Source organism: Micrasema longulum, unplaced genomic scaffold (assembly GCF_059751315.1).
Source record: "Micrasema longulum isolate JH-2025_06_02 unplaced genomic scaffold, ASM5975131v1 h1tg001408l, whole genome shotgun sequence".
Taxonomy (NCBI): Eukaryota; Metazoa; Arthropoda; class Insecta; order Trichoptera; family Brachycentridae; genus Micrasema; species Micrasema longulum.
Genome location: NW_028278594.1, coordinates 674,360 through 698,557, shown reverse-complemented (window position 1 = coordinate 698,557; position 24,198 = coordinate 674,360). Strand labels below are relative to the sequence as shown.

General features: G+C 32.2%; 2 protein-coding genes across 12 annotated transcripts in view; one reads left to right on the top strand and one right to left on the bottom strand.

Moving 5' to 3' along the window:
* Positions 1–11,991, top strand: part of LOC148275525 (dual specificity protein kinase CLK2-like) — a 38,064-nt gene extending 26,073 nt beyond the window's left edge. For 3 of the 11 annotated variants that reach the window (XM_088235596.1, XM_088235604.1, XM_088235600.1), the window contains exons 4-11: positions 983–1,096; positions 2,082–2,172; positions 2,981–3,151; positions 4,524–4,653; positions 6,343–6,487; positions 7,168–7,273; positions 8,155–8,302; positions 10,702–11,991. In XM_088235596.1, coding sequence (XP_088091722.1) covers positions 983–1,096; positions 2,082–2,172; positions 2,981–3,151; positions 4,524–4,653; positions 6,343–6,487; positions 7,168–7,273; positions 8,155–8,302; positions 10,702–10,754 — 958 coding nt within the window. In that variant the 3' untranslated portion in view covers positions 10,755–11,991. Of the gene's footprint in view, positions 1–982; positions 1,097–2,081; positions 2,173–2,980; positions 3,152–4,523; positions 4,654–6,342; positions 6,488–7,155; positions 7,274–8,154; positions 8,303–10,683 lie in introns of all 11 variants that reach the window. The other 8 variants (XM_088235598.1, XM_088235605.1, XM_088235602.1 and 5 more) reach the window with 3 other exon arrangements.
* Positions 11,992–15,572: 3,581 nt separating this feature from the next.
* The window catches only part of Gdh (glutamate dehydrogenase, mitochondrial), a 50,759-nt gene continuing 42,133 nt past the window's right edge, over positions 15,573–24,198 (bottom strand). The window contains exons 4-9 of the mRNA XM_088235606.1: positions 21,780–21,873; positions 18,526–18,683; positions 17,867–18,028; positions 17,174–17,378; positions 16,329–16,483; positions 15,573–16,210 (exon numbers count right to left, since the gene is read on the bottom strand). Of these exons, the coding sequence (XP_088091732.1) occupies positions 16,094–16,210; positions 16,329–16,483; positions 17,174–17,378; positions 17,867–18,028; positions 18,526–18,683; positions 21,780–21,873 (891 nt within the window). The 3' untranslated portion in view covers positions 15,573–16,093. The remainder of the gene's footprint in view (positions 16,211–16,328; positions 16,484–17,173; positions 17,379–17,866; positions 18,029–18,525; positions 18,684–21,779; positions 21,874–24,198) is intronic.

The window sequence follows — 24,198 nt, the reverse complement described above, 5'->3', positions numbered from 1 at the left end:
TTTATACAAAAACGACAAGGATTTTTTCCTAGATTATTCATTCGAAGTTTTGCAGGTTGGCTCAAAACAGGGTGTGTCAACTGACATTCATTTTTATTTTTATAAATAAATTTATACAAAATGTTATCCATATGCTCTCTTACCTACCTGCTGACGAGCCTCTAAAATAAAGGCTTAGCGGGTTATTCCTTTTTTAAAAAATGTGATCCAGTTATCTTAACTTAAATTGCCTAATGTGTACTATTATTTTTACTGTCACAAAGAGACTTAAGCTCTTAATTCGTTACATTGGTAATTCTTGACATTTATTGTTGTTGGAAATATTTATGTTGGCAATGAAATACTGTATAGATTTACAGAGTAGTGCCCATCCCAGTAAATATTTTTTATATTTTTTAATTGGGTTTATTTTTATAGTACAACTAGGATACTATTAGATACACAATATGATAATAATAGATACTTTGTTTCCATAAAACAGTTTCTGTAATCTACTACTTACTATAAATTATTATCACTAAGAAAGACACACTCAACTGTAATTTGTTTCAAGGCAGATATTTTTTACCTAGTATTTAATTAATTAAATGGATTTTAATAAATATTATCTTGAGATTAAAAAATAAAATTGAAATGCTTTGATTAAATTTTTAATAGCAATACAAGGCAGGTTCATAGACACCTTGTCCTTGCTATATATATATTTATTGTTGATAAAATAATCATATTATAATTACTTCTGCGTCTTTTCTGGAGTTTATTATTTAAAATTATAACTGAATATTGGAAAAAGATAACATGAAGAACATTTACACTATCATCTTTATTTGGAAAATTACTGTGTTTCATCTCCATGGAACTTTGTAAATAATGTTTTTTTTTTTAAATGTGAGACCTATCATAGTATCCTAAATACACATTATCTCAATTTTTTTACTAAAACTATTTTAATATTTATATGTTTATATTTTTCCTTGTGCAGGAATCACACTATGGCTCTGAAGATAATCAAGAATGTTGAGAAGTATTATGATGCAGCTAAACTAGAAATTATTGTCCTAGAGAAATTAGCAGAATTAGACCCAGAGAGTAAACAGTAAGTTCTTTCACTTCACTAATTATCTAGATTTGCATACAAACATTTAGGGCGAAGGATCATCATTATTCTTGAAGGAATGTCATGAAAAATATATGATCAACAAAAAAGAAATTAATGCAATTTTGTTTTATAAAATAAATATTTGCGTACTTATTATTTTTACCCAAATATTTAAATTTTCAGACCATTTCCTGAAGTTTAATCGTAAACATTTTGTGCTGGAAAAATGGAATTTGTGGTTGACTGGGATTTGAACCTTTGATCCGTAACTTAATAACATTACACGGGACCACAACCTGCTTAAATTCAGAGATAAATAATAATTATTTATTGTAAATTTGGATTGCCTTAATTTTTTGTGAAAATGTCACTTAAAATATTTTGCCAATTTTTGATTAAATCAATTTTTTGTACACAGAATAATACAAATATTTTAATTTAAACATTTCGGTACTTGTTTTTGTTTAATTTTGACAAAGTGCCAAAAAGACTACTTTTCAACTACTCTTCCCTATTCCTTTTTTTTCGTTTGTTTATTTGCTTTTTAAGTCTGGATAAATATTATGTTGGAATGATTCACCATATTATTTGATCTGTGATAGATATAGTTAAGGTAATACGATGATAGCAGGACACCAAATGCCAAACACTCTTCAAGTGGATCGGTAGGTCTGTTGACGAACGACAACCGTCCGCCTTCTCCTGGCAACGTTTCTGTGATTTCCTTGTCATTAGAGCAAATGCAGAGAAGTTTCTCATGGCCGAAACATCCCACTCGATCCTCACATTAACGTTGTTTTAGAATTGAACGAGTAAACGTCTCCCTTTGAAGTAAATATAAACCTTGTACATTACAAGAAAAGTAAATAATAACGCAACTTCCATATAATTTTTCTTAAATTTATTTATGTAACAGAAATTCACGCATTTCTTGCGAGGTGCATTTTTGATCTGGTAAAACTAACTATTGTTTTTTTTTCAGCCTCTGTGTGAAAATGCTGGATTGGTTCGAGTACCACGGTCACATGTGTATAGCTTTTGAAATGTTAGGCCACAGTGTATTTGATTTTCTGGTGAGTGTTTTTCTTTATATATAATACCTACATCACTTTATTTTGTTAAATTTATTTTCAAAATATTTTCACCAATCATCCACAGATAGAATTGTCATGTCCTTTTCATGAAAAAATTCAATGGAAGATTTTTGACAAGCGACACAGTACGTCCATTACTCCTTTATGCATACATTGGCGGCCTCCGTGGTGTAGTGGTCAAGACGCTTGACTCACGCACGGAAGGTTCCGGGTTCGATTCCCGGTGAGAACACAAAAATTAAAAATGTGATTTTTCTCAAGCCTGGGTGCTCTGTGATGTAATTCACCACTGTAATTAGGCCTCCTGGCCTGTTGTGGTGCAAAAAAAAATGTAAAATGTAAATGTAATGTACATTATTTGAAATGCACAAGGTACGGCCATACTCATTTAGAGGTTAAAAAAATAAAAGTCACTTAATTTAACTATCCATACATAAGAATGCTTTGTTGGTTTTCTTTTATTACCTGTTTGATTTATGTAATATTTAACTGCTTTAAAATTTTCAATTGAATGTATGATTAATGTAAAAAAAAAAAAAGTCAACATCACTTACAAAGTGCGATAAATTCTATAGTCTTCAAACAATAAAAATAATAATAAAGAATTCTTTTCAACTAACAAGAAAAAGTGGACTGTTTTTATACATTACTTATATTTTTACATCTAAATTTATTTTAACCATTAAACCAGGAATCCATTTAATTAAAATTAAATGGCATCATAAATACGTTTATTTATTATAATATTTCTTTATATTATATAATTATTGTATTTCTTGTATTGCAGAAAGACAATAACTACCAGGGTTACCCCATAGAGCACGTGAGGCATATCTCCTATCAGCTCATGTACGCCGTCCTCTTCCTTCACGAGCACCAACTCACGCACACGGACCTCAAGCCCGAGAACATCCTCTTCGTCAACTCGGACTATGACATCTACTACAACACTGAAAAGGTGAGCCCACCCTCAATACTTACTATGGTGCTGTACACAAAGGTAAGGCGATCAGCTTTCTTCAGGCAGTGGCATGCACAGGATTGTCAGTTAGAGTAGGCAGTTATAGAAAAGATGCACTATCTAACTTTAAAATATATAGTAAAAAAACATATAACAACAGAGGCGGATAATATTTTAGAGAAGAAAATATGGAAGTCTAAGCATTTACAGGACTTATGACCTGTACTTACCACTTACTTAACGTTCCCGGCTGGATCAAACCCTGCCATTCGACAAGGTGATGGATATCGCCCTGTCATTTGCCCTAATAAGGTTGCCAGGAGTATAGCCATCTCCCGTCAGCGGACATGTCAGTAGGTGGCTGTCGTCCTGGGTTTGTGACCAGTCATTGCCTGGTTTAAGTGGCCACTTTACACGCTGTGTAACATTCACCATTTTATCTATGTTCTAACATCCATATTTTTAATATTAGATGTTTGTGAAATTCACTTGTCTGAATTATTTCACCTACTAGGCAACACCTGAAAACATTTTTCTAATCTTATACTTCTTGGACCTGTCGGGTTAATCAGCAATATTTTGAGTCAATCTAAATGTTTATAGATAAAGACTGGATTTCACCTCCATAATTCAACATATCGTCTATGTAAGTTCAATACTGCGGATGGCCCATTTATATTAGGAAATCTATTTTTACTATCGTATGCATGTAGATGAAGTTAATTGTGGCAGTACAACTTAAAAATACATCGCGTCCGCTGTATTGGATTTAGGGATATACGCAGTACATGTTGCTTCGCTTCTTTAGTAGGGAGGATTCATTTGCAGCACTAAATGCTATCAAATTCAAGCAGTCTATTGATCAATTTCAAAATTCAAATATACCAATTGATGTGACTTGTTCTATTCAATTGAAAATGCCAAAAAACCTATTTTGATTTTTTTGACTTTATATCGACAATATGATCTTTATAACTCTCTAGGGGGTAGAATCCAGTCTCTGTCTACAAACATTTGGACTAGCTGAAAATATTATTGAAAATACTTTGTTCTTCGCGGAGGACATTAATGGTACCTGACCACTTCAATTTATGGAAATTACAAGTCAAGTGAGCCTACTAGATATTGATATTAATTTCTTCGAGGACTCGGATGTCATGTTTTTTGTTGCATTTGTAAATTTACTTACCAAATTATCCATATCCAAGCTGTATCAAATATTAATTGATTAAATAGAAAACATACCTGTACCTGGGCCATCAATTTATTTACTATGTAGCCTAATAGACAATATTTTTATATTATTCGATAGTTCAGTATTATTGTAATTGAGTAGTGTTTTAACAGTTTACCTGCAACTTTATTTCAGAAACGTGACTTTAGAAGAGTGAAGAGGACTGATGTAAGACTGATAGATTTTGGTAGTGCCACATTTGACATGGAACACCATAGTACAATAGTATCTACGAGGCATTACAGAGCACCCGAAGTTATACTTGGTGAGTTCAACTGATCATTTATGAATTTAGTCAATTTCCGATCCAGGGTAACGTATCGTCCAGTCGTAAAACAACGACACATGTGATTTTCTTCAACTATTTTTTTCACACATAACTTTCAAAGTTGTCGGGTTGTGATCCCGTGGCTATCGTTGCGGACTTCACGGATCAGAGGTCCGAGGTTCGAGCCCCACTCTACCCCAACTTGATTTCCATTTTCTAATAGTGAGTTATTTACAACTCGTTGAAAATGGCCACCAAAATTGAAATATTTGGGCAAATTATAAGAGTGCTGATATTTCTTATTATTTAAAAAAAAAAAAAAAAAAAGTATATCCACATTAACCTGACATGTTCGACCTTGACAATACTTGTGACATCGAGATTCGAAACGATGTTCTATTTAAATTAAAATGACCACATACAAAGTGGCCAATGCAATAGACCGTTTTTGCCGGAATTTAAAATTATAAATTTAAAAATATTTTTTAATACCACTAATAAGTACTAAAAAAGCTTTTTTACTCAACAGTATTTCATAGACCCTTATTCATTTAAAATTGCAAAAAAAATGTGATATTCCCCTATTATAAAAGTATATCACTTTGATACTTGGGTTAGTTATAAATATTTTTTTTTTTCAAACTTGGCATATAAAGCCTTTACATAATCCTTTCATAATCAAATACAAAATTAAGTCAATGTCACATTTTTCGCACATCCGTTGTTGTTCTGCTATCTTGACAATATACAGTCGCCTAACTGCAAAATGTCATAACCCTCAATTAATGCATTTTGCATGCAAGAAACTGATTGTTTTATGACAATTTAAAATATTTCATTTTTAACAAAACACGCTTTGCTCAGACTCATAATATTTCACACACACCTGCAAATTATGATGACAAAAATATAAATATACTCGGGAAATCTCTATATTTGCCAATCCCCTATATTCGTAATATTTGATAATGGTCACTCCCACTACCGGAAATGGCGATGCGACCCCATGATCAGAATTGGAATCACTGTTGGCTGTTTTGTTTTAATTGATAGCAACTTTTATTCTTAACATTAACCTTCCACTGGGGTAGAGTGGGATCCGAACCACGGACCTTTGAGCCGTGAGTCCGAGGCACTAGCCACGGGACCGCAACCCGATCATATATAGAGGTTCCACTGTATCCTCTGTAATTGTGAGTTGCGAGATCTCGCAGATAGGCAAACGAATAGAAAATTGAGTAAAACGATATAAAAAATTCTAGAATTAAAATACGTAAGTTAATTGTTTTATTTTTAATAAACCAAATAAAATATGAAGATTTTTACTTAATAATTTCTATATTTTAAATACACGTAAGTAAATCATAAATCACATGCGTGCTGTGTCTTGGTAACATCACAGAACGTGAAAAGTGAAATTGTTTCCTAGTATTTTAATATTTTGTTTTTTAGAAACAGCACGGAACTTCACCATGTGTGCATCAAACGAAACAATGTTATTGATTGCACCAATTTTATTTATTCAAAACTATGGCTGATAAATAAAAATTTCAATACATTAGTGTCACTGAAATGATATTGATTTTATTCTGTAAAATGATCAATTTGATATAATCCTACAGTGTGTTTTTTTCTGATGGGAAAATGAATTAAATTGAGCTAATTGGATGTATGTGTGATTTTCAGAATTGGGTTGGGCTCAGGCGTGTGATGTTTGGTCCATCGGGTGTATAATGTTCGAGCTTTACCACGGAACTACGTTGTTCCAGACACATGACAACCGGGAGCATCTCGCTATGATGGAGAGAATTCTGGGCACCATTCCTTACAGGTAAATCCTTCGTTATTCTCACATACGTTTAATATTTTATTATTTCTTAAATTTATGCTTTTTTCCCATAAATTCTCTATTCATATTAAAATCAAAAGTTATTTTAATACCTTTTTGCAGGTTCATTATTATGTTTTGTTATTTTTTTTGCAATATTTTTATTTAATTTGTTTTTAAAAGTTATCGACAACGTGCGGCCACATTGTCCTCTTGTGAAACAGCACGGACAGGACCTTATGACAATAGCGATTTGTTTGACTTACTCCCGCGCGTTACTCTCGTGTATTTTTTCTACTGAAAATAAAGGCAGAAAAAATCATTTTTATTGTTTAGTTTGTTTTTTAACAATTCCGATACATATCAGTACAAACAGTATTTTTCGTGAACTCAATAGTAATAAACACTGTCGTGTATTCATTTTCACAGCGATTACTAAATTTTCGTATTGCTGAAACAAGCTGGGACAAGACAAGTGACAAGTCATGTGTATTGTCCACTTGACAAAGTATTAGCACATATCAGACTAGATATGAAATGAATATTAAGAGTTGCATTTTGAATTTAATGTCGCATACGAATGATTGATTACGAGTGTGATAGGTGTTATTGTGCAGGGAATTGTATTGTATAATTTGGTTGTGTATCTACAGTATATAAATATGTTGAAGTGTGCATTGCAGGATGGCTCGGAAGACAAGAACGAGGTTCTTCTACCACGGGAAACTTTACTGGGATGAGAAGAGTTCTGCTGGGCGATATGTTCGAGATAACTGCAAACCTCTCATGGTAAAATCTTTTCATTTTATCCTAAACATGTTGTCAATAAATCATTACATTTAACTAATGACAACCACATTTCAAATTCAACTTAATATTGTAGTGATTCAATCTGGAAATCAATGTATCACTGGGATTCGGGTGCTTTTCTGAGAAATAAAATTACTTAGTACAATACTGTTTTTGTCAAAAAAACTAAATATTAGACTGCACAAGATTTCCCAGTGAGTAATAATAGTAATACATTATGAACATTTTTTATCTCAATTCTCAAACTCTTTTTAATGTGTTTTTTTTTTAAATTTCTTTACTTCTCTTACGGTTATTTAATGTAATTTTCATATGATAGAACAGTGTTATGTAGAGATGAAACTTTCTATTTTATACCCATTAAATTCTGGTTTTAACTATGAGAGAAATACTGTAAAATTTTACTCTTGTGTTACTGCCTTTTACCTGAACAGGTCGATAGACAATGGAAGATACAAATAAAAACTAGATAGATAATTTTAGAAACACAGTTTCTGTCAATAATCTAGACTTAATTAAACAAATTTGATCTTCATATGCGATTTACACAAAACTGTATTTCAGTTCTAAAATGATTATTGCATAACACCATCCATATATAATTTATGTTCATTTCATCTCTGAGCGCTCAATAAATAAACGAACAAATAGTATTATTATGTTCATAATTATCACTAATGAATAAATAATTCAATGTACCTTTAACTTCAGCATTATATAAAAAGTCTGTATGTACATGCATATTTGTTAAAATACAAGTAAATTAGCACATTTTCTCCACATCCATAAGGCATAGTTTAATTCCTAATTGCAACGGGTACTGTTATGGGCTGTGTTGTCTAATTGTTCGCTGTTTGCAGAGGTACTTGGAGAGCGAGGATGAAGACCATCGCCAACTCCTGGAGCTTGTGGGGCGCATGCTGGAGTACAAACCGTCGGAGAGAATCACCTTACGGGAGGCACTCAAGCACCCCTTCTTCCAGCGCATCCCGCACCACCAGAGGCTAGGTAAACAAACACCTCACCTGACTACACCGACCGACCTAACCCCCCCCACCCCCCCATTTCCGTATCCTTATTCACTTTAATTTTTATTGGACCAAAGTAACATAAAAAATAAAATGAAATATTTATATTGTTAAATTGGGACAGCATATCAGACCGGGGACCCTCGAGCGATGGCCCGATATTATGAAGGCATAAATTCTCTTTAATGGCGAGAGTATTTGCCTCTCAAACATAGTTTCACCGATGTGAAAGATTTCAATCTCCAAAGTGATCGTGTTCAGCTGCCTGACTGCTCTTCCTATCGGCATGACCGGGCAGGTTGGTTCTGGGAGCCGGTAGCTAAGTTCATCATCACACTATAACGATAGGCACTTTTAGATTGATTGGAACAATTAGTTTAAGACATTTTTATTTTTTTATATAAAATAGCTTGTGGCAGAAAGAATGTAAAAATATAATATTTTATGATTATTATGGATAACTTATATAGTGCCACTGTAATATAAGGGCCCTTTACAAAGTAATTTTATGAATATTCGTTGAATGTTAACTTAAAATGTGTAATATTATGTAGGTACAGTAAAATCGCCTTTTTATGTTTTTCAAGACAGCAACAAAAAAATATGTAAAACTGAGGAAATCTGCTAAAGTGAGGAAATGAATGATGTATGGAAAAAATGGAATAATTGCATAAAAATAAAATTAATGTTCAAGACCAAATAAATGTTCTAGCATAAATATACCACCAGAAAAAATGTAGTTGTAAATCTGCCATTATTGGGAATGTTGAATATATTTATCTATTTTCAATGATTTCATTAAAAAAAAAAAAGGTTTTGTATATTTAAATAATTTTATATGCAAATACTCAAATTTAAAACGAAAATAGTATTTTGAATATGCATAAAATACATATGATTTTTCTTGAAACCAGAGTGTGAAAAAAGAAAAAAACATTATTTGGGGGGAATATTGGACCTGAACATTTCGGTATTAAAAGCAGAAAAATTTAAAAACAAGGTTTTACTGTAGTTCGAATTAACTATGCATCACTAAAATAAGGAAGCTCAGTCTCTTTTTATATTTTTTTATTTGTTTATAGACTAAACCAAAATATTTTATTTTTCTTTATCATATTATTAGCGCTATGATTTTTTAATGTTTTGTATTTCTGAAATAACTCAGCGTGTGGCGTCAGAGGTTGTTCTCTGTTAGTTTTTTCGATTGTTTTTTTTACGGTAAGCCAACCAGATATCCTTCACAGCTCTCATATCATCGGTTGGTTCATATGAACCAGTGACATCGATCAAAGTAGTGCGTTTTTATTAAAATATTTGTTCATGCATTTTCAAGAAAATTTGCCATCCAATTTAATTTTTACTATATTGGCTGAGGTCAGATATATGGAAGTAGTTAAATTTATCTACGAGAAAAGACTTAAAAATATAATTTCCTGACATAAAACTCTGAGCATTATTTACTCAATTAATAAGAATTCATTCCACAAACTAATCATTCAATAAAATTACCATACCAATTTTTTTTTTTTTTAAATAAAGAAACCAGATTAAGTATTTCTGTCTTCTCCTATGTAAACTTCCATTCGTAAATCTAGTATATTGATTGTTTTATGTTCCCACCAGTATCTTCCTCACTACACGAACTCAAAGAGCGTTGCTGCCATTCCAGTGACCTTTAAATGGTCCTTAACATTTTTTGGTCGGTTTGGAAGAAGTTGGTTGAAAGAAGCGAAATAAACCTAACGCATTTTCTCCAAATTTGTCCCATTGTGGTATGAGTGAATGGTTTTATTTTTCTGTGTATCAACCCGGGTGTTTTTATTTCTCCGTAGTGCCCGATAAGTTGCCTCATTTAGTTGCATTCCCTCTCATTATCAGAGCTTCTCCGTGAAAAATATTTGTCAATCAGGATACATATTAATTGTTATTTATTATTTTGAAATCTCATGTTGCTAGTTAGGACTTCATTATTCATATTTCCCATTTCCAACTGAACACATTGCAAAAACACACATAAATAATATTCATGTACCATAACTAAAATATTATCATGTAATGTATTTTATTGTTCCTGACTTCATTAATCACCATTTTCATTTGTTAGATGGGATTGATTAGTTAGTAAATCTTATTTTATTATTTTTTTATTACTTCATTCAGATTAATTTTGTTACTAGTGTTACATTAATGCTTCCAGTGTTATTTATCAATTATAAAAATCTTGTGATCATTTTGGATTACATGGTTGTATGTATGTAGAACTATCCCAATCCCGAATAAGAGTAAAAGTTCCCCCAGGTGAAAGTTATTAGTGCGGTTGTTCCAATTGAGTGTATTACATGATTGTGAACTCCAAATCAGACTTGTAATGTTCACCAGGTGGAGAGTCCGGGGAGGGAGAGCGGGAGAGATCTCACAGCCTGTCCAGGTGAGGGCAGGCAGAGCGCTGGGAGCGCTCCTATCCCAACTGCCACTACGCCCGGTGATGGGTGTCCGCAGCTCCGAGGGACTCCGTTATCCGAACGTGTAATTATTTATGTCATTTGTCAAATGTAAAATACCGCCACGTATTTTGTGTATTCGACGGGGAGTTAACTTGTGTACATTTGCCTTTATAGAATAAGTAGTCACGACATTATGGAATTACAAATACGCAGATAATTATACATCTTAGGAAAGTACACTATTACTTTCGTTTTTTGCAACCATTCGGACACCTAATAGCGATTGTGCATGTTGAGCGAGTGACTGAAATGTGAAGAATACTGAATGTAATCTGTGATGATTATTAGGATGTTAGCTAAACCAAAAATTGCGAGTCATCTGTTTGACAAATGGACAAGTGTAGTTTCAGTAAATAACTACAACTGTTCAATCACTTTTTAAAATGACCTAATATCAAAAGCATAATTTTTGTCTTTGTCAAAATTTTAACAGTTTTTATTAATAGCCATAAATTAATAAAAGTCATTTATGAACTTGTCATAATTACATGCGTTTCTTATGCTATTTATTGACATTAAGTACGAGTATATGACCAAATATACAACAAATATCTGGCAGATTTTTATGCCCGGGGTGGGATGTATTTTAATATCTGTTACACAATAATTATTAATGTCGCTAAGTTCATCGTAAGTGTAGTTTGTTTTTCTCAGAGCCAGTAATGTTGTTATTTGAGAGAATTCAACCATCGATCTATGTAGAATATTGATCTTGTATGTATTATTATGAAATGAAGATGGTTCAATACTGATTATTTGTCAAATCTTCATTGTAAATACTATGTTTATTATCATGCGACATGAAATAAAAAGGTTATGTTAAATTTTTACCACTGAACATAAAGTTTTATAATTTTTTATCCTGAAATAATTTCTTTTCTATCGAGTCACATTAGTAATTAACGTATTAAGAACCATGTTTTGGAAGCAATTTATTATGAGTTTTAGGTATTAAGTAAAATGACTAGTGTGAATGATGAAGTATGAATGGGACACAAGTTTAACAAAATGTGTAGCTTAAACAATTATTCTGTAGCCAAATGTAAGTTGGTCCTCAATAGAGAATTGATACAGAAGTAAACCGAGGAGATGATATTTGTACAGAAAACTTTCAATTAGCCAAAAATGTATAATATCTTAAGTGAAATAAAAAAGTTGAGCATAATCTGTTTCTTTTTCTTTTAAATACCCTTCGTGTTCCCTTTTTAGATTTAAGCATCTGGTAGATTAGAAATGTAACTTCAATTGATTTTTTTCTAAATATTTTAATACACAACTAAAAAACGGATAAAATATTGTTCCGTCTGCAGTAAACTGCTTCCAATAGACCACGCGTTGTTTGGATGCCCCATTCAGGATGCATATCCTTTGTAAACCAATCTAAATCCTTCCCCTTCCCTTAATTTTATCTCATGTCTTGTCAGTATTATCCCCGGAAGTAGTTTTGAACTTATCCAAATTTATTGTTTTGAATGATATAAATTTTTAAACTGAAATATATTTGCATTTTTTTTTTTTTTTTTTTAATGTATAAAGCACACCATATAGCACAAATCATCTTTGTTAAGATGGGATGCCTTTTTTTAGTAAAATCTCTTTCCAAGATGCACAAAGTAGATTCTAGATCAGTGTTTCCCAGCCTTCTTTATGCCATGCCCCATCATAGTCTTTTTAACAGTTAGATATTTTGTGTTAGTTTTTTCGCAAGCAAATTCATGCCATTATTCCTTTTATATTCAATAAATTTGTAATCGAATCATCATTTTGCATTTCTGAAAGTTCCTCTTCATACAGTTGTTCATTTGAAATATCTACCAGCATAAGTTGTGTCAACCGAGCTGGAAAATTAATTTCCTTTAAATCAGCAAACCGTTCTTTAAAATCACTAAATAAAGTTTGCAGATGGTCGAAAATAACAAGTTTAGCATTATCGGTCACTTCACAAGTACAATTTGGCGTATATTTCAATTTTGTACATCTCGGGCATTTTTTTTGTATGACTGATGAGTATTCCCCTTTATATGTGGGATGCCGACATGTCTCATCTCTGAAGCGTGGTACCCCACCTCTGAGGCGGTATGCCCCACCGTGGAAAACGCTGTTCTAGATAATTGAAACAGTCTAACTTACGTCAACGGTATTGCATTATTCATACATTGATCTGGTGTTTAAATATATCATCAGCTTGCCATAGGTCCTAGACAGCACTAACTCAATTTCATGGTTTATTTTTATAGCGATCAAAAAAACAATTTAGATTAAGTCATACAAAAAAACTAACACTTTCTGCCACCAAGTTTGTGGTAATCTATAAGTTATTAACAGCTCAAATGCCAAACTAGCGGGTCGCAAAATGTTACCCAACTGCGTTTTGCCTGTGTGCACTGATTTTTTAGCATCTTTTTTATTTGTAATTTTTGTGTGAAAACAGAACATAATCGATGATGGGTTGCAATTCTTGGTTGGCCTCTATATAAATAGTATATTTACATGCTTTTAACTCTGCTATATAAGATTATAACACGACATTCTTAGCGTGATAACTAAAATTTTGTACTTTGTCTTAAAAAAAATGAATAAAATAATGACTATCACAAAACTGTGCATTTTTTTCAATAAGAATCAATGTAGGATATACATTTATACAAATACTGGATAATAGGTGTTCATTTTCAAACCAATATACCGCTCGCTGTGCTAATTTAACAAAAGCTCATGTTGACTTTATTCCACGAACTGTCTCTTTATTTAATAAATAATAAAAATACTGATAATGGTGGTGATTTTATTACTTGAATCTATCCCTAAATACAATCAATAATGAACAAATACCTTAAAATTGCGATCCGTTAAGGCACTGTTATGATGCCTACGACGTTGTTTGATTAATTAGTTTGTTCAAAAAGTACTACGAAAAATCCCTCGGGAAACAAAACAGGGCAAATTCCGCTTAAAGATTTTGAAGCGCAGATCTCGGCTCCGGCACTCAATGGGTACCGAAATTGAGAGCTGAGAGAGATTGAGAGATTGATTGATTGAGAGCTCTAGCAGCAATATTAACCTCTCAAAAGAGGTTAATATTAACTTTATTATTATGGATAACTCATAGCGCACATTTTCATATAAAATACACCAAAGGGTGTTTAAAGTGATTCTATGAATATTGACTTAAAATTTATAATTTCAATAAAACGTTTTTAGAACCCCTGAAACATTATTTGCAATCATACTTACTATCTGTATTGGTTCAACATACTCATTTAGTTGTACATAGGAAATAGGTACTACTGACATTGCAACAATAACCAATGAACCAAAAATGAATCTGTTTACAAATATTTCAATTATTATATCAATGATATCCTTCATATCCCACAACCTTGAGTTTACAGGCTCTCTGTATTGAATAAAATTGTAAAAAGTGACTGTATGTGTATTCATATTTTCATGGGAGTAGTAAAAGTATTGGTTATACAAAAAATATAAAAAGTCTACATATATTATGATTGTTCAATTTATTTTGTGTTAGTTTATTTTGTCAAACTCAATACATTCTATATACAGTGAAACCTCTATCTATCGTTCCTCGAATAATCATTTTCCCGGATGTGTCGTTTATTTCTTCCAACTCCGAAATAATTTCATATAAAACATACAAAAATTGATCGCATCGATTGTTTCTCTATCCACCATTTTACCGCATTTATCGTTTGAATTACGATGCGTATTTGACATATTTTAATATTTTGTGTATGTTCTAATGCGCAGAACGTTCAAAAGAGAAAGAGAGATATAATGACAATTAGAACAAGTTAAGGTTTCTGAAGATGATTGTCTAAGACTTGATACACAGAAGAATTTCAACAATTTTGTCACATTTGACGACAATATCCCGTGTGGTATAGAAACTATCGAAAGCTTGTGTGACGCAAGGTTGAAGGAGACAGCTGAAGAGGTTGATATTGATGAAGAGGAGCCGCCGCCTGTACTTTCATTTTCAGAAGCATGCATGAAGCATTTCTTTAAAAGATTAAAAACATTCTACTAACATTCAATAACTGATGCTGAAAAAAATATTATTTGCAAAGCCGAAAATATAATGTTGACTTACGGGAATAAAACAGTAAAAAATAAACGCCGATGAAAGATTATTTCCCATGCAATAAACTTCAATATTTTTTTTGTTTTTGTTCTGCTTTCTAATTTTATTTTAATACATTTATTTACATCTGAAACTTTTAGAATTTTAACCTGCCAATAGTAATGCAGATTGCCAGGGCGGTATCTTTACCCGATCTTATCACCTTGTGTATTGACCTCTTATCCCGCATTCATAGTTTATTTCAATAAGTCCCTTTAAAAACGATAAATAGAGGTCTCACTGTACATGCATATTAGCTTAGAGTAATAATACGCCACTGGCTAATAGAGTCGCCCATACGGAGAAAAACCATTATATGATTATCAACCATGAAGTTAGCTACAGTTTATAGCAATACAACAGGCCGTATGTAGTCAGGTCGAGAATTACAAGCGAAAACTGAAACCGTCTGTTTACACGTTTGCTGTTAAACTAAAAACCAAACCAAAAATTTGGAACGCTTTTGTTCTATGCAATAGAGCTACAGGGCAGGGCATCTCTAGCGAATTATTACTCCGAGCATATTATTACTAATACACCAATATGGTATCATACGTATAACATACACATATATGATGAAACGTGAATTTGAAATAAAACAAGCATTCGGTTTATAGTTTTATTGTAACAATTAATTCAATAATAATTTGTGAGAACCTACAAATACTGTTTCATCCTTCTGAAAGCATCATTCTTTTCATGTTGTATGTATGTAATTCATTGTTAAAATTATAAATAAAGTCAATATTGTTTAAAAATTCATCAAAATAATAAAATAATAGTACCGTGTACTCCATCAACAAACTTCCTGCTTGGAATATATTCCTACAATCCTAAGTATTTCTCAACCATCTTTCGAGACCATTTGTTGATATTGCATAAACTACAGTATGTAAGTGCTCGTGAATATTTCATATATAATGAGTGCTTTCACATCAAAATTGAGTATTTTAAAAGCAGGATGCGGAAAGATCATTTACAATTTGTTGAACTATAGCGAAAGATAAGAATCAAATAATATATTTCTCATTAAGTTCACGTCAGTTTTGAAAGCAAATAGTGTATCTTAATGTTAAGAAAAACTACCGATAAGATCAAAGAATAATCTAGAAGATGAAGTAGTAGCTTAGAAGGCGAGTCCAGCTTCGGAGTATGTGTCGAAGATCTTTTGAATGGAGTTAACATAGGCAGCTGTCCTCAAGTCTAGTCCCAGATTGTGTTTCACAGCAGTCTTCATGATGGCCTGCAATGAAAGGATTTGTTATTTTCACCAAACGTTTTGAAATAAGTAATTTCCAATTCCATTTTATGAATCATGTTACAGAAGTATGTTGTCAAATTCAAAAGGTGTGAAATCTTACCCTCGCAGATCGTTCCATTGTGTAGTCAAGGCCGGAGTGTACGATATCCTTTTCTGAGGCACCGGAGATCCTCTTTTGGAAGGATTCTGAGGGAGTAACAGGAATACGTCCTCCTACACGGCCAAAACGCCTTTCCAGGGATTCTTGTACGGATTCTAGATGAAAATATTTTATAAATTACTATTTTCTTCATTTTATCAATAAGGGCTTTTTGAAAAAAGTGTCTGATAAGCGCAGTATTAGTGATATATATTACTGGTACAAAGTAAACATTGTAACATTGAAAAAAAACATTTTGTCTAAATCTAATAGTTATGTTGTGTATTTTATCAACACTTTGAACTGTATTTCGTCCAAATGATAGTGAATAATACAGGCCCAAATGATAACAGGACACAAAACACCACAATCTCATGTAAAACTTATTTCTGTCAGTGTTTACCAATAGTCTGGATTCTTTCAAATGAGTTTTCTGTGATCTTCATTAAGTAAATGCGAAGAAGTTCTTATAAAGGGCCACAGTCAAAATTCCCTCCTTTTCCCGACATTACTCAGATAAAGACAAAGCCGGACCTTAGGTTCAGTTGGCACAAAGAACCAGGCACTCGCTTACAAGGGAGTGGAGAATAATATGCTCATATCAAATTTACAAACGCGTATTCCTGTCCCTTTTCAGTAGCGGGGCGCTAGATCCCGTTACATCCGGCGCAGTAGCCAGGAAACAAAATCCACTTGCGAAATAAACCTTGCATATTTATGTCAATAATGCTCAAATTTCTTGGTTGACATGGCATATCTAAAAGGCTGAGAAAATCTAGGAAGTTTAGTACGAATGTCAGTCTTACCGAGAAGGTGGTAATTGGATTCCCTTTCATATTTGAATGTGAGTCTGCCGTATGAGACGTGATTGAGGTTCTTGAGCCACTCGAAGAAGGATACGGTTACACCACCAGCGTTGATGTAGAGGTCGGGGATGACCAGAATATTGCGCTCAATGAGGATGGCATCAGCAGCCGGAGTTGTGGGACCGTTGGCAGCCTCCGCGATGATCTAAATTCAATTTCAACATTTATAAAATTATATAATATATAAATTTCTTATGAACACACATTATCTAAAAATGTTTTAAATATATATATTTTTGATTTACTAAAATTCTAAGAATCACACAACAAACAAACTAAAATTACAGAATCCTACCTCACAATGAGCCTTAGTAGACTTCCCCAGTCTTAAAGATGCCTAACATAGGCTAGTCTAACAAGCGCTTTTTGGTCAGTAAATAAAATAGTTAAATTAAGCCAAAAAGTTTAGACTGATATTTTATATAAATTCTTGATATTTTTTCTGTGGATTATATTTTTTTGTCATTTGGAATGAATGTGGGTAGATATTTTTCTCAGTGTTTTGGAATTTGTTTTTCCCAAAGTTTTTCTGTTACCTATTGCTAATTACAAAACTTTGATATCCACTTTGTGTATAGCATATTGCTTATTTAGAACTGCGCATTGCATTAGGAAAAATGTGTAATAATTAACCTTGGCTTGGATAAGGTGGGCATTCTCCTTGTGGATGACTTGTTCTACAGCTGCGGGAATGAAGATATCGCACTTCTCGTACATCAGATTCTCTCCAGAATACTTCTGAGCTCCCGGGAAGCCGACAATGGTTCCGTTTTCGTTGCGGAAGTCTTCAAGAGCCTAGAATCATTAAAACGCACGTTGGTGAAAATATTCCGTAAGAAAAAAGAATGCATAGAATTTCTGAATAAATTAAGATGTGGATGAACATAAAAATACAATTTAAAAAGTAGCTTGTTATGTGAAAAAACATGCGAACTAAAATAAGTGATTTGTTTTTTGTGACCCTACATCACCACATCAATGCATGTTAACATGTATTTTTTATTTTTAAAATAATTTATTTAGATCTGTTAAGTTAAATAAGAATTCATACTTGAGAAATATATTTTTTTGAAATCCTGTAATAAATATGTAAGAACCAGACTTTTTCATACATTTTGTTTCATTATATACCCTACGGGTATGAAATATGTAAAAAATATGAAATTTATAGGAAGAGTCTACAAGAATATCTAAAATAAACAGAAATATAATCAAATTTTTAAAAGGATATTTTTATTGAACATTTTCAGATATTATTAATACGTATGAGAATAATAAAAACCGAGAATTACCTTGGGATCAATTCCTTCAGCATTGAAAATAGAACCGTCGTGTTCAATAATTCCAATGCACTTGGCTCCAGCACGGTGAAGGTAGCGACATGTGTGGAGGCCCACATTACCGAATCCCTGGACTATGAAGGTCTTACCGCCCCAGCCGGGAGTTGTTCCTGGAAATCATTTGTTACTTAAGAAAATAAACTCCATTCCAATTTTCAATCATCGATACATACTTGTTATCAATTATTATAAAGCTTCTTATCTACATAGTTTTTTTTAAATAAAATTTTATGCAATGATGAAAGGGGAGGTTAAATGACCTATTTTATAATTGATTGTGAATGTCTCAACTCAACCCAAGACAATTGACTAGTAATCAGATGGAAAGGTATCGCCACACGGCAACTAGAGAATCTGTGAAAGAAGAAAGCTCATTTGCTAACTAGTTTAGCATTCTTGCAAAAGTGCAGAGGACAGTCTATTAAACCTTCACGCATCAAAATACACTGACATATTCACTCTTCCAAGGCCGAAAGAGTATTTGTACGGGCCAAAGCGGCTCTCCTGATAGAGAATAAATTGAGTCAGACAAAATGTTGAAAAACCTATACTAGTTACATCTCGTCGTAGCGCCGGCAATAACTGTTAAGTAGTATTGTAAAAATGAATAAAACAATGCACCTTTTCGTGGCAGTTTTTTTTTTACATATTTTTTTAATGATAACAAAAAGGAAACGTACATATATTTTGTTGAAACCAAATTTTGTAATCTTAATGAGAAATAAAAAAAATAAATCACATAATAGATATTGCTGGCGCAACGACGATCTGCAACTTGGAGCTACATTCATATGTGGCTAGGATCTAGGAGGGCCAATGTCAGATTTCATATTTTTCTCGCCAACATTTTGTAGAGGGTCGATAAAATCAATTTTAAAAAAACTCATATATTCACCTACTTTTATACACATGTGTAATAAAAAATGTTTTTTTATTAATATTTGTTATCAGAGGTGAAACAGTTAATTATAACGCCAAAAATGGCTGAATAATTTCTCTCCTGTGATAATACGATTTGCGACACTGGCCCTTATAGATCCAAGCCACAGATATATCTAGATAAATAACATCAACCCTGATGATGGACGTTGTGATGCGATCCGAAACGTCGAAGAAATGACTCACGGCATAACAACCCATAAAAACTCATTGCGCATAGCCTTCATAACCTTCTGTTTAGACAAAAATGTACTTCACATTATTAGTAAAATATTTTTTAATCCAAATTTTAAATATTCCACTCAAAACCATTAAAGTATTTATTGACCTTTGTTTATGTGTGCATCGAAAAAAAATTCAAATAAAATATTCTAGTGTGCGTATGTTATAGTATTAACACAAACTAAATTTGTATGTTCATTTGGTTCACCGACAGGCCCAACATTTGAACGCATTTGCGCATATGAAGAAGGTGAAACTACAACATAATTTCTAGAGCTTTATATTTATTACGAATTTGTTAATTTTTGAGATGACTTTTTAAGAATTTGTTTGGAAAATTTTCGTCTTTCAAAATAATCTTACTGTATTTTGCTGGGGTTTTTTAAAAATTATTTTAATACAGTATGATGCCCATTTATTCCATAAATATAACTTAATTTTTATTCAAATACTCATAACTTAATTTCGACAAAAAACGAGATATGCCTTTTTGAAAGATGGACGTCGATTTGTGCTATAGGCAGCATCATGCTATTCACTAGTTTTTCTTTTTAAAGTCTTTTAGTTAAAAAAAACTAACTATTAATCATTGTACGATGTCAAATAATTATGACAAAGCTTACGATGCCAATAAAATAAATTAATTCTAACTATGGACATATATATTTAATAGTGTTTTTATATTATGAATAAAACATTACATGGTGTTTATACATCTTTGAAAGAAATATTGAAGCTGTGGCATGTCACTTATTTTTGTCCGAGATGTTAAAAAAACAGGTTGGAAGTAAATATGTACCATACTCCAAATAATAGCACTAACGAGTATCGCATGAGGACCTAACCACTATATAAACATTTTCAATTTGCACCTTTCAAGTCTACCTTCTAGCGCTATTTGTAAAACACATTATTTAGGAAGTTTTATCACTAAGTAAATAATATTCTTACCTTGAATATAATAAGGACAAAAAATATTGAAACCGTTGAGCAAAAGAGACAACATTTACGCAATCTAAATTAGATTTTCAAACTAACACTTCACGAAAGTAATTCCACCCATGTTGAATGTATTTATTTGATATATAAATCACAGATTACAATAAAGAATTTTAGGAATTTATTTATTTTAGGCGCCTACATACTGGACATTTCACGATCATCATTTGTTTTTTCTTTTTTATATAGGAGTTGCTTTATTATTTACCTTGTTTATAATATACAAGGTTTATATTTCAAAAGTGGATTTTTCTGCAATTAAATTTCTTTAAATTTATCTAAACTGTTGGGATCAGGAGGGATATACTAATGTGGGCCAATCAGGAATTTCTCAGCATTTGCTCATGTGGAGAGGAAACCACTCAAAACTCTTCAGGAGAAGCCGGCCTGTTGGCAGCAGTCAAAAGGCCTTCCGTTCCACTAGAGGAGTGTTCGGCAATTTCTTCCCTACTTTGGTTTATTTTACCAGATCATCCTTTGTTGCCGACACGAAGCTATCAGATGTGATAAAATTAACAATTTTAAGATAGATTTAATGATCGTCACGTGTTGACGATAAATGGGGCTAGCGTGCCGTACGTTTTTCATGCTCTTTTTCGAATCGAGTGTCTATCATCAGGGTTGATGTGTAATACAAACCGAAACGTCGGAAAAGACCGCGAAAGAAACAGGGGGCGATAACCCGGAAAACCTCATTGGGCATCAGAAAGATTGAAAACCTAAGAAATTAAAATTTTGATAGTGTTAGCGAGCAGTTTTTATCGTACTTATCAAACTAAATAAAGCAATATTAACACGTTGACTGCCAATCGTGTGTTTGTGCATTATAACAGTATGCTATTGCTATTCGTCAATATTCTACCAGCAACTGTCGTGGAAAGTTGTTTATTCAATGCTTGAACGTTGTTATATCTGTTGCTATAGTAAAATATTTTGCTAAAAGTGTTAACTGATATCATTTAAGCGATTCCTCACTCTCCACCTTTCAGCGGCAGTGAACCGTTTAAGGTAACAATAAAATTTAATTATGTATAATATGTCCTCACCGATCATGCTCATGTAGTTGGCTTCATTGATAAAGTTCTCGAGCCCGTGGAATACTCCGCGTCCGGTAGCCGAAACTCGTCCATGGATTCCACCCTGGAAGCGAAAAATTAGAAATTCCCTTAAAATAAAAATGATTGTTAAAAAGTAGTTATTTATCTTTTTTGGAATACATTCCCCTAAACCGTTAATAATAAAACGACTTTAGAAAATGTTAAATGTCAGGTTACTAAAGTATGTACCATAATGTCAGCAGCAATGTAAATTGCATGAATAAGTAAACAGAATCTACATAATACATATTATTATGAAGCTAAGTACTATACTAATAAATAGTAGCTCTATTAATTAATGTCACCCAAAGAACTGAATTTAAATAACAGTTCAGTGCAGGAGTAATTGGATAGTTAAAATTAAAATTGACGAGTTAAAAATTTTGGTAGAAACACCATTAAATAAAACAAAAAATAAATATAAATCGATCATTTTAATAAGTAAAATGCAGCTTCACCAAAAAATGACAGCAAAGACCAATATATTATTAACATTTTGGTCAAAAATTGAATTTATGAAATACTCATATTTTTAATAAGATCGAGGTTCTGCAATGAGGAAGTTCATTGGTTTTTTAATTTTTATTTGTTAAAAGACTATCAAACTAAGCCAAAAATAAAAAAAATGTATCATATTATCTGCGCCATGATTTTTTAAAGTTTTGTAATCTTGAAATTACTAGTTCTCGTCGGAGAGTTCTGCTGGTTGGTGAATTGGCTTCCTGGAAACAGGAAATCTATCACTACACTCTATCGTTGGTTTATTCAGTTGAACTTGAGAAATAGTTTGTAGTAATATTTTTTTTTATACATTTTTGAGAAATTCCGCCGTACAATTAAATGCTATAATTTTTACCGTGTACACTTTTTATATTTAATTTCATGTAGCACTGAACTTCCTCATTACCTGTCTGTTATCAAATTGTTTTAGATATTGAGCCTCGCCAGAGTGAGACGAGAGTAAAATATTCAAGCATAAAATAACATAGTGGGTTGAGTGATCTTCGCATAAGACGACAGCATCACAATGTGTCTCATCGAACGGCAATGCAAGAATTAAAACAAGCATCTTGAACATCTATTTTTACTCACTAAATAAGGCCACGGTCTACGATCACATTATATGTATGTCTTGCCAAGATTTTTATAATCAGGTCAATATTCGCCTAAACAGATGGCAAAATCGGGAAAGGTACCAGGTGTGTTTCAGAGTACTAAATATATTTATGGGGCTCAACTAAAACATCGATTGGACAGTTAACATTTATGTAAGAATTTAACTCAAAATTCTTGTTTTTGAAAAAAAATTCAATAACATCAAACAGTTTATTATATAATTGAAATAATAGCAATCTCTTAGTTCATAGAAGCAAATTTTACGATTATACCATAAATTGCATTATATTTAAGATTGAAATGATATATCTGTTTTGTTTTTCTGAGTGGCATGTTTCTGCGTAGCATCACGTCTGATCATGATGAGAGTCCGTTAGAGAATGAAAGCACAGAAGACAAATCGGATTGTGGTCCTGTGGCTAGTGTCTCGGACTCACGGACCAAAGGTCCGTGGTTCGAATCCCACTCTACCCCAACTCGATTCCATTTTCTAATAGTGAGTTATTTACAACTCGCTGAAAATGGCCCTCAAAATTGAATATTTGGGTAAATCAAAAGAACGCAAATATTTATTTTTCTAAACAAAATTTAAAAAATTACCAATGAACTGAGACACAGTTTTATGCACGCTTGTAATGTGTCTATTTAATCAAACGTCAATGGTTAAACCTACATTTTTTTTGTTTATTTACTAATCAATAAAGCTAAACAAAAGGTGAATAAAAAAAAAAAAGTAATATTCTCTTAGGCATAGATTAGATTTGAGGATAAGATAAAATAGGATGTCTGTGTTACATACAACTCATAAAAAATTAAGAATGATAAATATGTAATAAAAATGTTGGATAAGGAATATAAAAATGTTTACGCTGTCACAATTCCAATGGCATTAATATGTTGTAATTCATTTAAAAGAACTCAAGATTAGAAACTATTCCATAATGTAGAGATTGACAATCTAATTTGTTATTAGTTAGCATTAATAAATGTTTTAATTTTTTACAGCCTGTAGAAAATCAATTTTAAAAGGTTTAAACTTTTTTTTTTATGTGGATTTGATGCTTTAACCGATTCTCTATGTATGTGGATTTGATGGTTTAAATTGTAATAGGGTCTTTTTAGTGTCATAATTATTTTTTTTTTTGGTAAGCAAAAAATTATGATGGTAGCGGCCATCAATATTTTTTTCATGCGATGTCGAATAAATTTTCTAAAAAAGTTAAAAATATGCATAAGTTTAATTACCCGAAAA